Genomic DNA, 16,319 nt, shown 5'->3' with positions numbered 1-16,319 from the left:
TGTTCTTCCTCACATTCCCCTGCATCTCTCACCCAACAGCTTAAATCAGTGTCCCCTTGTCTTTGTACCATCAGCTAATGGAAACAGTTTTTCCTTGTCTAACTTGTACAACCCTATCATAATTTTGTACATCTCTATCAAATCTCCCCTCAATCTCCTTTGCTTCAGGGAGAACAACCCCAGCTTTTTCAACTTAAACTTGTAACTAAAATCCCTCATCTCTGGAAACATTCTGGTAATCTCTGCATGCTCTCAAGGACCCTCACATCATCCTAAGGTGTTGTGACCAGAACTGGATGCAATACTCTAGTTGTGACCTAACCAGATCTTCATATAGGTTCAGCATAACTTCCCTGCTTTTGTGCTCAATGCTCTATTTTTGAAGCTCAAGATTCCACATGCTTTGCTAACCACTCTCAATATATCCTTTCATCTTCAAAGATTGATGCACATTCACTTCCCGGTCCCTCTGTTCCTACACAGTCTTTAGAACTGTATGAATGTAGGGCCCCTTTAAAGATGTGTTTGTTAACAGAATTCATTATATGTTGGACTAATTTTAAATTTCAGCTATAGGATAAAACATGCAATGTCATCTGGGCCACCCATTCAATATCTTTCATGATTTTCCTTGAAGTTGAGTAAGGGAAAATTGAATCTGCACACAGCTGTGCTATTGCTGACCTCAGTTTAGTAATGCTGCCATTTGCATGGTAATTTTACTCGACACAGGTCCCAGTGCTGAGCCTCACTGGCAGTGAATGTTAGGTAAATAAATTCAACCTTTTCACTGATTGCCAGCAAAGCTCTGTATTGGGAATGCGGCTGCACAGAATTACTTTGTTTGTTTCAGAAGTTTTTTTCATTCTGTCATGGGTTGTGGGCGTCACTGGCAAGGCCAGCATTTCTTGCCCATCCCTAATTGCCCTTGGCAAATGAGTGGCTTGCTAGGCCTTTTCAGAGGGAAGTTAAGAATCAACCACATTGCTGTGGGTCTGGAGGCACACATAGGCCAGACCAGGTATGGAAGGAAGATTTCCTTCTCAACGGACATTAGTGAATCAGATGGGTTTTTACAACAATCGACAATGGTTTCATGGTCACCATTAGACTAGCTTTTAATTCCAGATTTATTAGTTGAATTAAAATTTCACCGTCTGCTGTGGTGGGATTCAAACACATGTCCCCAGAGCATTAGCCAAGGACTCTGGGTTACTGATCCAGTGACGTTACCACTACGACACCACCTCCCCGTGAACTGTTCTCCAGCACATCCATTACTCTGATTAGCACAAAGTTCATAAATATACATTTGAGGAGAAGTCTGCAGCTATGGTTATCATCTAATTCTAGTGATAATGTAGGCCTGAACTTTATGGGTCGCCTAGGAACAGGAGTGGAGGTGGGGGAGGAGCCATAAAAATGCATGTGAAGGTGGGAGGTGGAGTACCTGTCACCTTGCCAATGCCTTTGAATTTAGTCCAGGGCAGGGAAGGTCGAGGACAGTCAATTGAGGCCCATTAGTGGCCAATTAATGGCCACTTAAGGGCCTCTTCCTGTCGCCGCCAGCATTTTATCAGTGGCGTTGGAGTTCCTCTGCCACGTGAGGAAGCCGCCCAGTAATTCAAGGCGGCCTCTGTGTGGGCTTGGGGGTGGTGGGGGTGGGGGGGGGGGTCCTCCTCTGTGGGCAATCTGTGGCCCATGGAAGGCCCTCGGTAGCAAAGGCCACCCCTGAGGCATCACCTCTCCCCTCCTCCGCCCTCAATTATCCACCAACAATACCATCTCCTCCCACACCTGCCTAAGTGCCCCACATACCTTCAGTCCAGGCTCCTTGGCTGCTCTTCAAGTTCCTGCTGCAGTTGCAGCAGTGGTCACCGCTCCTAGTGGCGCTATTGAGACTGCTGAGCATCTGTGCCTCTGATTGGCAGGCAGCTGTTGGAAGTGAGATCCCCATCCTTAAATGGAGGGGGATCCCAGCGCTGGGCAGTTAAATACAGCTCGGGAGTGCTCCATAGTGCCACGGCAGGGTTCCCCTTGCCTTCTGGGCCCGTCGTCTAGATCCCACTGGCTGCATAAAATCCTGCCGGTAGTGTGGAAATTAGTTTTGTCTTGGCATATTTGCCATTTAGTCACACAGTTCTTAATACTACATCTATAATAATCTTGGGAATTTAACTCATTGACATTTGAGCATCATTCTATTATCATAGAATTATTGAATCTTACAGTACAGAAAGTTACTATTCGGCCCATCATGCCTGTGCTGGCTCGTTGAAAGAACGAAATAATTAATTCCACTCCCCTGCTCTTTTTTTTTCATAACCTTACAAATTGTTCCTTTTCTGGTATATATTCAAACAATTTATTTTTGAGATGGGCATTGGTCAATTACCTTCGGTAATTGGTCTCTCTATCTCTCTGTATAGGTGGACCTTGAAACTAATTGTGCTGCTCAATATGGGCAAAGAAAACTTTACAATATTGCCATAGTGGGCACCTGTGTGTCTAAGCGTCCCCCTCGGGCACCTGCCAGCTGAAAGTTTGTGTACTGCGGTGTACTATTTTGGGACCAGGGTGAGGGTGTTGGGCCTTCCCTCTCCCACACTGCACCGGCCTCCCACCCACCCCATCAATCCAGAAAGGTGGAAGAACTGCCGCTTCAACTCCCTTTATAAGGGAGCCACTCCAAAAGCATTTGGAAAATTGTATTGACATCTAATTTTTCAGAGGGCCAGGCCATGTTCCTCAGACCTGGATCTCGGTGGGCCACACAGCCTCCTTTAGGTGCAACCTGATCTCTTCAGGCATGCTGATATCAATGATGCATCCAGCTTATTGGAAGCCCGGGATGTGTAAACTCTGTGTTGGGAATCCCTGCGCGCCCACCCCCAACCCTAACCTGGAACTTGCCCTCCTTACTCCGCTGGCCTTGTAAGGTTCAGGCTGAAGCTTCCCCCTCCCCACCACTTATAAGGCCGTACAGAACCCCTGAGGTAAGGACAACTCCCTCACTACAGGTCCACCTGGCACAGAAAAGTCTGCGACAACAACAACTTGACCCAAAGCTTGTTTAAAGAGATAGATTTTCATGAACATCTTAAAGGAGGAGAGAGAGGTAGAAAGATGGAGAGGTTTAGAGAACAAATTCCAGAGCTTAGGGCCAAGGCAACTAAAGGCAGCCGCCAGTGAGGAGTGATTAAAATCGGCAATGCGCAATAGGCCAGAATTGGAGGAGGGCTAAGTTCTGAGGGTTGTAGGGATGGAAGAGGTTACAAAGGTAAGGCATATAGGAAACATTGATATAAAGTCCCATCTTTAAGACCCATACTTAATGAACTTTTGTCACAAGTAAAGTTTTCACTTGTGTAATTTAAAGATAACCCGGAATTTCATCCCCAGCTTGTTCAACTGCTAATATGCTTGCAACAGGCTGACATTTCATTCTGTTCACTACAGGTGTCCTATGTTAAGGCCATTGATATATGGATGGCAGTTTGCCTGCTATTTGTGTTCTCTGCCCTTCTGGAGTATGCAGCTGTGAATTTTGTGTCAAGACAACACAAAGAGTTACTCCGGCTTCGGAAAAGGAAACGGAAGGTCAGAAACCATCTTTTTAAATTGAAACTGACTAAGGTTGCGCACAGTAGCCACTTGCTATCACACTTTCTGATGTATCACCATCTTGATAGTTCATTACTCTTTGCACTGGCCTAGTATCTAAGCAGAACACCTTCTCAAACACAAGACCTGCACTACAACTTGTTGATGGCACAGCCCCCTTTAAGATGGCATCTTCTGTCTTTGCCTTGGCTGTTGCATTTTAAGTTTTGAGCAGTCCTAGGATTTCGGTTAGAAGGGGTGTTAACAATGCAACATGTACAGAAACAACTCAATGTATTGGAGTTTAGGAAACATTGGTGGAAAGTCTCATATTTAAGACCCATACCTAACTTAAGTATGACGTCTGTCACAAGTAAAGTTTTCTCTTGCATAATTTAAAGAGCTGGAAATATTTAAGATATTAGAGGTCAAAGAAGCCCTTGTGGTTCTACATGTATTTTATCTTAATAGATTACTTTTTGTTTCTCTTGTTTGCTCAACCATTTTGATGAAAGAATATTGAGGGGGTGCTTGATGGAAATGAAAACATAGAAACGATGCGACGTAGCAATGGCTTGAGAAGCAGCGAACCAATATACGGGACTTTGGCTCAAATCTACAGTTCAAATTTTGGGGTAAAATGACAAGCAGATGTCCCATTTGTCATGTGATAAGAAGTAATAAATAGAGGAGTTGTCCTTCTGTTTAACCTCTTGTCTGTACCAAGTAGGAACTGTCACCCTTTGTAGTCTGTTTACTGTTAATATGTGGTAAAACGTAGTCTCATCTTAAGGTACCTGTCTTGTTGAAATATTGATTTAGATCATCTGTAATCTCCCACCCCAAAAAAAAAGTCTTACAACTATCAAACAAAAACAAACCAGAAGCAAATGCATTGAGAAGTGATGAACTGCAAACCAAATTAAGAACAGAAATAGGTGGAAATGCAGAGCAGGTCATCAGCATCTGAATGATGGCAAAGATTAACATTTCCAACATAATCCTTTATCAGAGTTAAGTTACATCCAGAAAGTGCAGAGTAAACCTTAAGTCAATTTCTTTAGATGAAGAAATTAAGAATTGAAGCAGCCTTATTTTCTGGAACTGAGCATTTTGTTTAGGTTTGCTGGCAATTCAGGGAATAACTGGGAATATATTCAACATTGAATAAAAAAGAAAAAACATGAACTTTAGAAACAATACTGAAGGAAGGAAGAAAAAGGTCTTAAGTATTGCTTAAAATAGAGACATTTTGTCGAAGTTTTTCGTCTTGCACTCATCAGGACAACTCATAAGAATACCAATGTAAGGGACAGCAACAAATTTATACTGTATGAGAAGAGTGTACTGATTGGTTGGCAAGTGGACACTGGTAGAGGCGTTGCCAATTTAAGATTGTCAGTCAGGCTCGCAGTGTGGTACATTTACACAAACTGGATGCTACTTATATTAATACACAGGGCCTAGTTCTTTGCAGAGAGAAAGAACATGGACACACATTGCGCCCATTTCAGCTAAGTAAAATAAGTGACAGGCATTCGCTGTTTCGTTCCTCAGGGCAACACCTTGACCAATCAGAGTCAAGTTGCCTGGTTTAAATTTCAACAGATTTTGGCAGTTAACTGTCAGTCACCATAAACTGGTGCATTCTCCATGGCAACACCTCTACCAGAGTCCACTTGCCAACCAATCAGAACTCTCTTCTCATACAGTCTAAATGTGTTGCTTTCCTTTACATTGGAATTCTTTCAAATTGTCCTGATGACTGCAAGACAAAAAACTTCAACAAAATGTCTCTGTTTTCAACAACACTCAAGTTCTGTACTACCAAACAAAAAAAAGTCTTATTAAAAAATATTTAAAATTAATTGAAATTTGCGAAAAGGAAGTCTATACTCGTCACTAGAGTGTTAGTCCTGAGCTGGAATCCAGGCTATAAATTGTAGTTTCAGCCAAGTCATTTATAGAAAGGTTAGCCAAGCAGGCACTGCACATATACATCTTCTAGGTGGCTTACAGGCATGGAAGCTGTTAAAGTCAATGAAGGTATTTTCAGGATTTGTTGCAATGCTCCCTCAGGAAGAAAATAACAAGATAGGTTTATATACATGGACATTTCAATTCTTCTAAATGAAGAAGATATGATAAGTTCAAATGGCATGAAATTCTTACTTCCCTGACTTAAGAAAATAGAGTCATAGTTACAGCACAGAAGGAGGCCATTTGGCCCATCAAGTCCAGATAATGTGGTGAGAACAGAGAGTGGACACCGCAACACTCTGAATGGAGGAAGAGAAGAACATAAAAACATAAGGAATAGAAGCAGCAGTAGACCACATGGCCCCTTGAGCCTGGTTTGCCATTCAGTATGATCATGACTAATCTTCTGCTTCAACTCCCCTTTCCAGCCCACTCCCCCATATCCCTTGAATATCCCTGAGACCAAAAACCTATGTATAAGAATATAAGAAATAAATGATAACACAGTAGGCACATAGAGTTGGACACTGCAACGCTCCCTATTAAAGAAGATAATGTGGTAGAACCATAGGACTAGACACTCCGACTCCAGAAGATAACATGGCTGTGCGTAGAGGTGATTATTTTCTGGAGTCTGCCACTTTTCAAATCAGGAGTAATGTGAATGTGATGGGTTTAGCTTTTGAGAGGGAAAATAAGAAAATAAAAATAAAGAAAATGTAAGTGACATTTACCATTCATGGGAATCAGGTGGCCTAGTCAGGTCAAGGTTCCAAATTGAAAATAAACCATTTAGGAGACAGTCAGCTGTATTCATCGTAAACAAAATTGTGCTTTGTAATAAATGTTTTTTTTTTCTAATTCATTCATGGGATGTGGGAATCGCTGGCAAGGCTAGCATTTATTGTCCATCCCTAATTGCCCTTGCGAAGGTGGTGATGAGCCACCCTCTTCATCCACTGTAGTCCATGTGGTGTAGGGAGGGAATTCCAGGATTTGGACTCAGTGACAGTGAAGGAACAGTGATATAGTTCCAAGTCAGGATGGTGTGTGACTTGGAGGGGAACCTGCAGGTGGTAGTGTTCTCATGTGTCTGCTGCCCTTGTCCTTCTAATGTAAAATTTAGAAAGGAATTATCGTACTTCATTTCACTCACATTTAGTTTATTGGAGATATGGAAAGTGCAGCAAAAGGAATAAGCACAGTTCGAAGGAAAATAAATGATAGACCGATAAATGACTTGGATGGAGGGACTGAAGGTATGTTTGCTGATGACACAAAGATAGGTAGGAAAGTAAGTTGTGAAGAGGACATAAGGAGGCTACAAAGGGATGTAGCTAGGTTAAGTGACTGGACAAAGATCTGGCAAATGGTGTATGATGTGGGAAAATGTGAAATTGTCCATTTTGGCAGGAAGAATAAAAAGGAAGCATATTATCTAAATGGTGAGAGATTGCAGAGCTCTGAGATGCAGAGGGATCTGTGTGTCCGAGAGTATGAATTACATAAGGTTTGTATGCAGGTACAACAATTAATTAGGAAAGCTAATAGAATGTGATTGTTTATTGCGAGGGGAATTGAATGCAAAAGTAGGGAGGTTATGCTTCAGTTATACAGGGTATTGGAGAGACCACATCTGGAGTACTGTGTACAGTACTGGTCTCCTTATTTAAGGAAAGATTTTAGAATTAGAATTAGAATTAGAATATTACAGCGCAGTACAGGCCCTTCGGCCCTCGATGTTGCGCCGATCATCTGACCTACACTATTCCATTTACATCCATATGTCTATCCAATGACCACTTAAATGCCCTTAAAGTTGGCGAGTCTACTACTGTTGCAGGCAGGGCGTTCCACGCCCTTACTACTCTCTGCGTAAAGAAACTACCTCTGACATCTGTCCTATATCTTTCACCCCTCAACTTAAAGCTATGTCCCCTCGTGTTTGCCATCCTCATCCGAGGAAAAAGACTCTCACTATCCACCCTATCTAACCCTCTGATTACCTTGTATGTCTCTATTAAGTCACCTCTCCTCCTCCTTCTCTCCAACGAAAACAACCCCAAGTCCCTCAGCCTTTCCTCGGAAGACCTTCCTTCCATACCAGGCAACATCCTAGTAAATCTCCTCTGCACCCTTTCCAAAGCTTCCACATCCTTCCTATAATGCGGTGACCAGAACTGCACGCAATACTCAAGGTGCGGCCTCACCAGAGTTTTGTACAGCTGCATCATGACCTCGTTGCTCCGAAACTCGATCCCCCTACTAATAAAAGCTAACACACCATATGCCTTCTTAACAGCCCTATTAACCTGGGTAGCAACTTTCAGGGATTTATGTACCTGGATACCAAGATCTCTCTGCTCATCTACACTACCAAGAATCTTCCCATTAGCCCAGTACTCTGCATTGCTGTTACTCCTTCCAAAGTGAATCACCTCACACTTCTCCGCATTAAACTCCATTTGCCATCTCTCAGCCCAGCTCTGCAGCCTATCTATGTCCCTCTGTACCCTACAACACCCTTCAACACTATCCACAACTCCACCGACCTTCGTGTCATCCGCAAATTTACTAACCCACCCTTCTACACCCTCATCCAGGTCATTTATAAAAATGACAAACAGCAGTGGCCCCAAAACAGAACCTTGCGGTACACCACTAGTAACTAAACTCCAGGATGAACATTTGCCATCAACCACCACCCTCTGTCTTCTTTCAGCTAGCCAATTTCTGATCCAAAGCTCTAAATCACCTTCAACCCCATACTTCCGTATTTTCTGCAATAGCCTACCGTGGGGAACCTTATCAAACGCCTTACTGAAATCCATATACACCACATCCACGGCTTTACCCTCATCCACCTGTTTGGATGATGTAAATATGATGGAAGCAGTTCAGAGACTAGTATCTGGAATGGGCAGGCTGTCTTATGAGGAAAGATTTGACAGGCTTGGCTTGTAACCGCTGGAATTTAGAAAAGTAAGAGGCAACTTGATTGAAACATATAAGATCCTGAGGGGTCTTGACAGGGTGGATATGGAAAGGATGTTTCCCCTTGTGGGACAATCTAGAACTAGGGGTCACCCATTTAAGACAGAGATGAGGAGATTTTTTTCTCAGAGGGTCATGAGTCTCTGATACTCTCTTCCTCAAAAGGCAGTGGAAGCAGAGTCCCTAAATATTTTTAAGGCAGAGGTAAATAGATTCTTGATAAACAAAGGGGTGAAAAGTTATCGGGGGTAGGTGGGAATGTGGAGTCGAGGTTACAATCCGATCAACCATGATCTTATTGAATGGCAGAGCAGGCTCGAGGGGAAGAGTGGCCTACTCCAGCTCCTAATTCATATGTTTATATGAACTATGATATGACCAGGTGAGAAAGGGGTCTAGGGCTTCCCTCTCAACCTTTTCCTGGTTTGACCGTGACAGGGTTTAGTTTTTATAACACTGTGTTTTTAGCTTCCCCTCAGTGAATCATCATTCACTGCTCTCCAATTGTCATGGCAAAGAAATTAACCCAACAGATTTTCTTAGATTTAAACAAGAAAAGTGTAAGTTTATTAACCTTAAAACTCTAATTTGGTTAAAACTACTAAAAATATGCGACGTGACCACACTAGCATGCATACGCGATAAACACACACACAGATAGAGACAGAAAAGAAGAACAAATAAAGGGGAAAGGTTTGAAGCAATAGCTGGAGTTCATTTACTGTCTTTTGAGTTCTATGTAAAGTCTTTGGTTGCAGTTAAATCTTGCCACCTCGTTGGGGCCCAGTTCACTCTTTCAAACGTGTTTTGATGGTTTTCTGTCTTGGCTTAGCTTCTTCCATGAGTCCCTGTCTTTGTGTGAGAGGGAGAGAGACACGCAGGGAGATGCTTTCTTCCTTTAAGTTCAGTTGCAATCTGACTTTCAAACTGTTCTGTGAACACAGTTCAAACAAAACCTGGGCTATCAGGCCAGTCATGTGACTAGCTCACCACCTGGATTGTTTGTGGATTCTTTCAATCTCAGTAGACATCCTTAGTAGGGGTCTGGAACGTTAGCTTTCACGCACTCAATGTTTTTTGATCAAAATCCATTTGGTTAATTGAATCAGGGAGCAGTTCCATTGTCTTCTCCAGGCAACTGTCTCTTAGAATGCAAATGTTTCCAGCCACTGTCCTGTTAGAATGCAGGTGCCGCCATGTTTTCAGTCCAGTAAGAGTTTAAAATTAATGTTCCATGTGACAAAAATAATATGCCTCATTTTTGGCAGATGGGGTTTCCATCACACCTCCACACCCAGCAGAATGAAATGCGATTTTTTGAAGAGTACTTCATTAAAAAAGAACTAAAGAGAAGAGTAAGTACAAGAAACCACACATGCATCTTTCCCGTTCATTCAGAAATCCTAAACATTGTTACTTCCTGTCTTTTCTTGGTAGCAGTGCTGCTTTAAACTGCCCTTTTTAGCATCCCAATAAACATGTGATTTTCGGGGAAGTTTATTCAGTTTGCACATTTCCATGACTGCCTAGGGTGGCTTTGTTCTTCCTGTTGAAGTCTGCAGGGGGAGGGTTAGATTTAAATAGCCCTAAGTTGAAGTTCTGCTCAGGAGGGTCAGTAGTAGGTGGATCCATTCTGAACTCTCTTTCAGTGCTTTGATGAGTCATGCAAGGGTTTTTCACCTGAGGGGATGGTTGGTTCCTTTTCTCCTGACTATGGGGAAGGATTCTTTGCTAATCTTCCCTTTGTCCTCTGGGACTCTCCTGCTTGCAGGTATTTGTCCAGATTCTACAGCACTCCCCTGCAACACTTCGACTAAGTGAGGCATCACCCTCACGGTTTCTCTGCCCCCTTGAGAGCTTTCTTTGTCCCTGTAGGTTTCTGTAAATTCTGCCAGAAACTCTGGTGGGCTGCTTCATTTGTCTGCATTTACATAGGAGGATGTGGAGTCTAATTTTAAAAACTTTTCAGGGGTGGCTGACTGAACAGTCGGGGTTTTCATCTGGGATTCCTCCCAGTCTTCCTTTAACCTGCCCTCTTTGTCCCTTCTTCCCCATTCCTCTCTAACTTTTTGCCAGCCTTGTGCCTGTTTGTCCCCTTTTGTTCTCGGAAGGGGTCCCTTACAGTTCATCAGCCCCTTGCTGGAGGGTCCACCAAACACCTATACAGGACTTAGGAATGCAGATCTCACTGTAGGTTAGGGTTGCCCCTCAACCTGGCACATGTGGCAACCCCTGCAGTACTCCACCACATCTTTGTGGAGTTTTGGCCAGTCAAACTGCTGTCTTATGCAGGCTTTGGTTTTTCACATACCGACATGTAGAGACACTGTAATCTCATGGGCCATTCTTAATATTTCTCTCTGGTAGCTCTGCGGCACCGCTAACTGGTGAACCACTGTCCACTCCTGGCTCTCAGGTCTGCGAGGAGAACTCCATTTCCTCATCAGTACCTCATTCTTTCAATTTCAGTCTGGGCAGCCTGTGCTAACTCTATCAATAATGGGTTGGCTCGCTGAGCCTCAGCTAGGGAAGATTCATTTAATTCATTCCCTGGGTCTCCTAACTTTCCAAAGAAAGTCTCAGACAGACAGACCTCATGGTTATCTGCCTGCAATTGCCAATTCAGTTTCCTCTGGGGGAGCCCGATTTACTACACATTCAGAGGAACTGCAGGGGACCGTCTCCTGCCACTGCCCTGTCTCTCTGACCTCCTGCGGTCTTTCTTTCATTACTGGAAAAGCTACCACCTTCACCCCCACCAGATCATTATCTAGGAGCAGGTCAACCCCATCCACAGGCAAATTGGGACAATCCCTATGATCACCAGTCCTGAAACTAGGTCATACTCCAAGTGTACCAGGGCTAAAAGTATGGGTGTACACTGCCCTCCAATAGCATTCACCACCATTCTGGTATTTGCTGCATTCTCTGGGGGAAAGGCCTTTTCCCATTAAAAGGGATCTAGTGGCCCCTGTGTCCCTGAAGATTATTATGGGCTTGCTTGCTCCACTTAAGGGGTATGGAGTTACTCTCCCTTTCGACACAAAATCCTGATTAACCTTCAGGAATCCTATTAAATTTTCCTTCACCTACAGTAGTACATTTCCTGGGCCTTACTACTGCTGCAGTTAAAGCCACAGCTTGTTCAGCTGTGCTTTCCATCAAGGTCCTTTCTTCTGCACTGAGCAGGTGTTCCTTGATTAACCCTACAGGCTTTCCCCGTAGTTTCCAGCAGTCAGCTCTTAGATGACCTGCTGTATTACAATGGAAGCACACAGGTCTCTGGGTCTCACTCCTACTTTCAGCACCTTCCTTTTTGGCTGGAGGAGGGCCCTCTGTGTCTCCTGCTTTTCTCTCTCTCCTAGGACTGCTTGGGCTTCTATCACCTTTTCACCCTTTGTCCTTTTTAGATTTGTGGGGATGACTAGGAAACGGTTTCCCCCGGGGAACTGACTTATAAGATGAGAGCAAACACATCAGCCAGAACTGCAGCTTACCGGGCTCTATGAACATTTTGTTCCTCTACATGTGTCTTTATGGAGAGTGGGAGAGAGTTTTTAAATTCCTCGAGCAAAATTACCTCTCTGAGATTCTCATAGCTAAGCTGTACTTTAAAAGCCCTCAGCCACTGGTCAAAAGCCAGCTGCTTACTTCTTCCAAACTCCAAGTAAGTTTGATCAGCTTGCTTCTTGAGGGTTCAAAATTTCTGGCGAAAGCTTTCTGGTACTAACTCATATGCCCTGAGGATAGCATTTTTTGTCAGTTCGTAATTTGATTAACTCTCATCTGGCAACAGGAAATAAATCTCATGGGCTTTTCCAGTTAACTTGCTTTGTAACAGCAGAGTCCAAGTCTCAGCTGGCCGCTTCAATGCCTCCCTCATTGAATTTTGGAATCAGTTGAGTAAATTTTAACAATCCAGTACCCTGCCTTGGATTATGATCCTCCATATTGGCCATGCTTTCACTGGGGTTACTCTGTCACCCCCTAGTTAACTCAAGCTGCCTCAGCTCTCTCCTTGAATTCATTCTGGAAGGTTCTTTCTGTTTCTCTGTCTTATAATTCAAGTTACCTTTGTTCCAATTGTATCTTTGCTAGCAATACCCTGTTGGAGTCTATTTCTAACCCAGTTTTTGCTGCTTCAGATTCAAGGGAAAAATGGTTGGCCACTAGCCTTGGGAGTTCAGACTTCCTAGCCTTGCCATGTACAGTGATCCCACACTGCTCAGTTATTTTCCTCAACTCTTCCATAGACGGTGCTTTTAACTTATCCCAAGTTACTTCACCCTGGCTTGGGGAGTTGCTGTCATCAGTCGCAGACATGTTAGTATTTTAACACACACAACCACAAGGAAACCTGTATTGAAATCTTTTCTCTTTTTTTTGTTTGGGATCAGTTTGACTTTCCACTTCCAATTTTCTCGTTTGTCTGTGGGTTGAATCCTGGTGCTACCCCTCAAATTCTGTTACACACAGGTGAGAAAGGGGTCTAGGGGTTCCCTCTCAGCCTTTTCCTGATGTGACTGTAATGGGGTTTAATTTTTAAAACACTGTTTTTCGCTTCCTTTCAGTGAATCCTCGTTCACTGCTTTCCAATTGTAATGGCAAAGAAATCAACCCGATAGGTTTTCTTAAACTGACACCTTTCTTGTTTAAATCTATTAACCTTAAATCGCTAATTCGGTTAAAACTACTAAAAATACGCGACGTGACCACACTAGCATGCATACGCGATAAACACATGCACAGATAGAGACAGAAAAGAAGAAAGAATAAAGGGGAAAGGTTTGAAGCAATAGCTGGAGTTCATTTACTGTCTTTTGAGTTCAGTGTAAAGCCTTGGATTGTAGTTAAATCTTGCCGTCTTATTGGGGCCCAGTGCACTCTTTCAAACTTGTTTCTATGGTTTTCTGTCTTGGCTTAGTTTCTTTCGTGGGTCCCTGCCTTTGTGTGAGAGGGAGAGAGAGAGGCAGGGATATACTGTCTTTTAAGTTCAGTTGCAGTCTGACTTCAAACTGTTCTGTGAACACAGTTCAAACCAAACCTGGGCCATCAGGCCAGTCATGTGACTAGCTCCCCACCTGGATTGTTTGTGGATTCTTTCGATCTCAGCAGACATCCTTGGTAGGGGGTCTGGACTGCTAGCTTTCACACACTCAATGTTTTTTGATCAAAATCCATTTGGTTAATTGAATCAGGGAGCAGTTCCATTGTCTTCTTAGGCAAATGTCTCCAGCCACTGTCCTTTTAGAATGCAGGTGCCGCCATGTTTTCAGTCCAGTAAGATTTTAAAATTAATGTTCCATATGACAAAGTAAATATGCCTCATTCTTGGCAGATGGGGTTTCCATCACAACTAGGAATTATAATAGACAGCCATAGACAGATGGATAGATAGATACAAATCATCTATAGATAGATGGACAGATACTGATAGTTACAGATAGATAGAGATGAAGTTTAAGAGCTTGATATATATGTGTATATAGCTATGTGCTATCATTACAGTTGGCTGTCAAAGCTTTGCGTCATATAAGTTGACATTTGTGGTCATCTAGAAACCTAGTGGTCAAGAAGTCAAGTGACCTCTTTCTGTGCCTTTAACTTTCTATGATTCTATGACTCAGTCAGATGAATTTTACATCCAGAAAATGAACCATTCAGGAAAATAGTTTACAGGAGTAAGTTAGACACTGCCAGAAAGGTTTAGAGGCAATGGAAGTGGATATAGTTGGTTCATTTTTCATTCAGCCTGAATTACAAATCTTATGAAAGCTATTAAATGAATATGATCAAGAATGCCAGAAATGAATGCTTGTGCTGCTGCATTTGCTGCAGTAATTTATTATGGATGGTTCCATGTTTTATAAAATTTTCTAAGGATCACAAAATCAATTTATCTTGGGAATCTTTACCTTTGTAAACTGTTCAAACAGAAGCAGTGTTAAGTAGCTACCACATATGCTGTGAACAGATGGTATTTTTCTTTTCTCTCAGTATATGCAACTGATTATATATTTGACATAATTTTTTTCTATTTGTATTAGCCCTGGGTAAGCATCATCTTTCTTCCAATGTGATTTCCTGGAACACATTTGTTTACAGTACTATTCACTTGTACTCGGGAGTCTAATTCAAATGATGTATCACTTCAAGCAGTCCGATATTAAATTGGTTTTGCAGGCTCAGAACAAAGCACATCAATATGAAGATTGATGAGTCAGAAAAAGTAAAGAAACAACTGTGCATTAAAAATGCATTCAAGAAAATATTTCTCCAAATACAAGCCCATTCCTTTGGGGAATAAACAGCTCATGTTTCACTCATAGATTATAAGCTTCTTCGAGTGATTCAGCATTTTCTTTCAGCCTCTCTTTTGAAGTGTTTAGTCTGGTTCATGATAAAAGTACACAGAAGCACCAATACAACATTTGGTGGCTATACAACATATAACACCAGTTTTGGGTCAGGACCTGATGGTCCACATTGCTTGACTTGTAACTAGATGATTCTCATTAGTAGTGATGGGGCATCTCCATTCATTCAAATCAAAGCCCACTTCATTGGGGCTTGCAGCTGTTGCGTGAATTCTGACAGATGTTGTTACCTTTGAGCCTTATGGTCAAGAGTTTTTTGACCACACTTAATGTTTGGGCGGCACAGTGGCGCAGTGGTTAGCACCGCAGCCTCACAGCTCCAGTGACCTGGGTTTAGTTCTGGGTACTGCCTGTGAGGAGTTTGCTAGTTCTCCCTGTGACCACGTGGGTTTCTGCCTGGTGCTCCGGTTTCCTCCCACAGCCAAAGACTTGCAGGTTGATAGGTAAATTGGCCATTGTAAATTGCTCCTAGTCTAGGTAGGTGGTAGGAGAATGGTGGGGATGTGGTAGGGAATATGGGATCAATGTAGGATTAGTATAAATGGGTGGTTGTTGGTCGGCACAGACTTGGTGGGCCGAAGGGCCTGTTTCAGTGCTGTATCTCCACATAAAATATAAATTTATGGGATTGGAAACAAAAAATTGGGCAGGAGATGAGGAAAAAAATTTCTCGATTCAAAAGTTATTCAATGCATTTTAAAAATATTTTTCCACATTTTGCCTCCTCTCTAGCTCCCTCTTTTTCCCTTCTAATGCCACCAGCCTTCCTCCGTCCTGATTTCCATCTCATATAGGAGCATAAGAACATAAGAATTAGAGAAGGAGTAGGCCATTCAGCCCCTCAAGCCTGCCCCGCCAATCAATAAGATCATGGCTGATCTGTCCCAGGCCTAAACTCCTCTTTCGGGCCTGCTCTGCATAACCTTTGATTCCCCGAAATTTCAAAAATCTACCTCCTCCTTAAATGCATTTAGTGATCCAGCCTCCAAAACTCTCTGAGGTAGAGAATTCCAGAGATTCACCACCCTCTGAGAGAAGAAATTCTTTCGCATCTCAGTTTTAAATGTGTGCCCCTTATTCTGTAACTATGACCCCTTGTTTGAGATTCCCCCACCATTGGAAACATATTCTCAACATGTACCCTGTCAAGCCCCCTTAGAATCTTATATGTTTCAATAAGGTCACCTCTCTTTCGTCTAAACTCCAATGAATAAAGGCCTAACCTGTTTAGCCGCTCTTGATAAGACAACCCCTTCATCCCAGGAATCAGCCGAGTGAACCTTTTCTGAACTGCCTTCAATGCTACGATATCCTTTCTTAAATACGGGGACCAAAATTGGACGCAGTATTCCAGGTGTGGCCTCG

The 16,319-nt window shown here is 42.8% G+C and overlaps 1 protein-coding gene across 1 annotated transcript in view; it reads left to right on the top strand.

Annotated features, from left to right (window-relative positions):
- glra3 (glycine receptor, alpha 3) overlaps window positions 1-16,319 on the top strand; it is a 257,751-nt gene that overhangs the window by 203,637 nt on the left and 37,795 nt on the right. Inside the window, exons 8-9 of the mRNA XM_068028776.1 lie at window positions 3,460-3,600; window positions 4,119-4,238. Coding sequence (XP_067884877.1) covers window positions 3,460-3,600; window positions 4,119-4,238 — 261 coding nt within the window. The remainder of the gene's footprint in view (window positions 1-3,459; window positions 3,601-4,118; window positions 4,239-16,319) is intronic.

Source organism: Heterodontus francisci, chromosome 4 (assembly GCF_036365525.1).
Source record: "Heterodontus francisci isolate sHetFra1 chromosome 4, sHetFra1.hap1, whole genome shotgun sequence".
NCBI classification, from domain to species: Eukaryota; Metazoa; Chordata; class Chondrichthyes; order Heterodontiformes; family Heterodontidae; genus Heterodontus; species Heterodontus francisci.
Note: the sequence above shows the minus strand (reverse complement) of the source record. Positions and strands in the feature narration are given on the sequence as shown.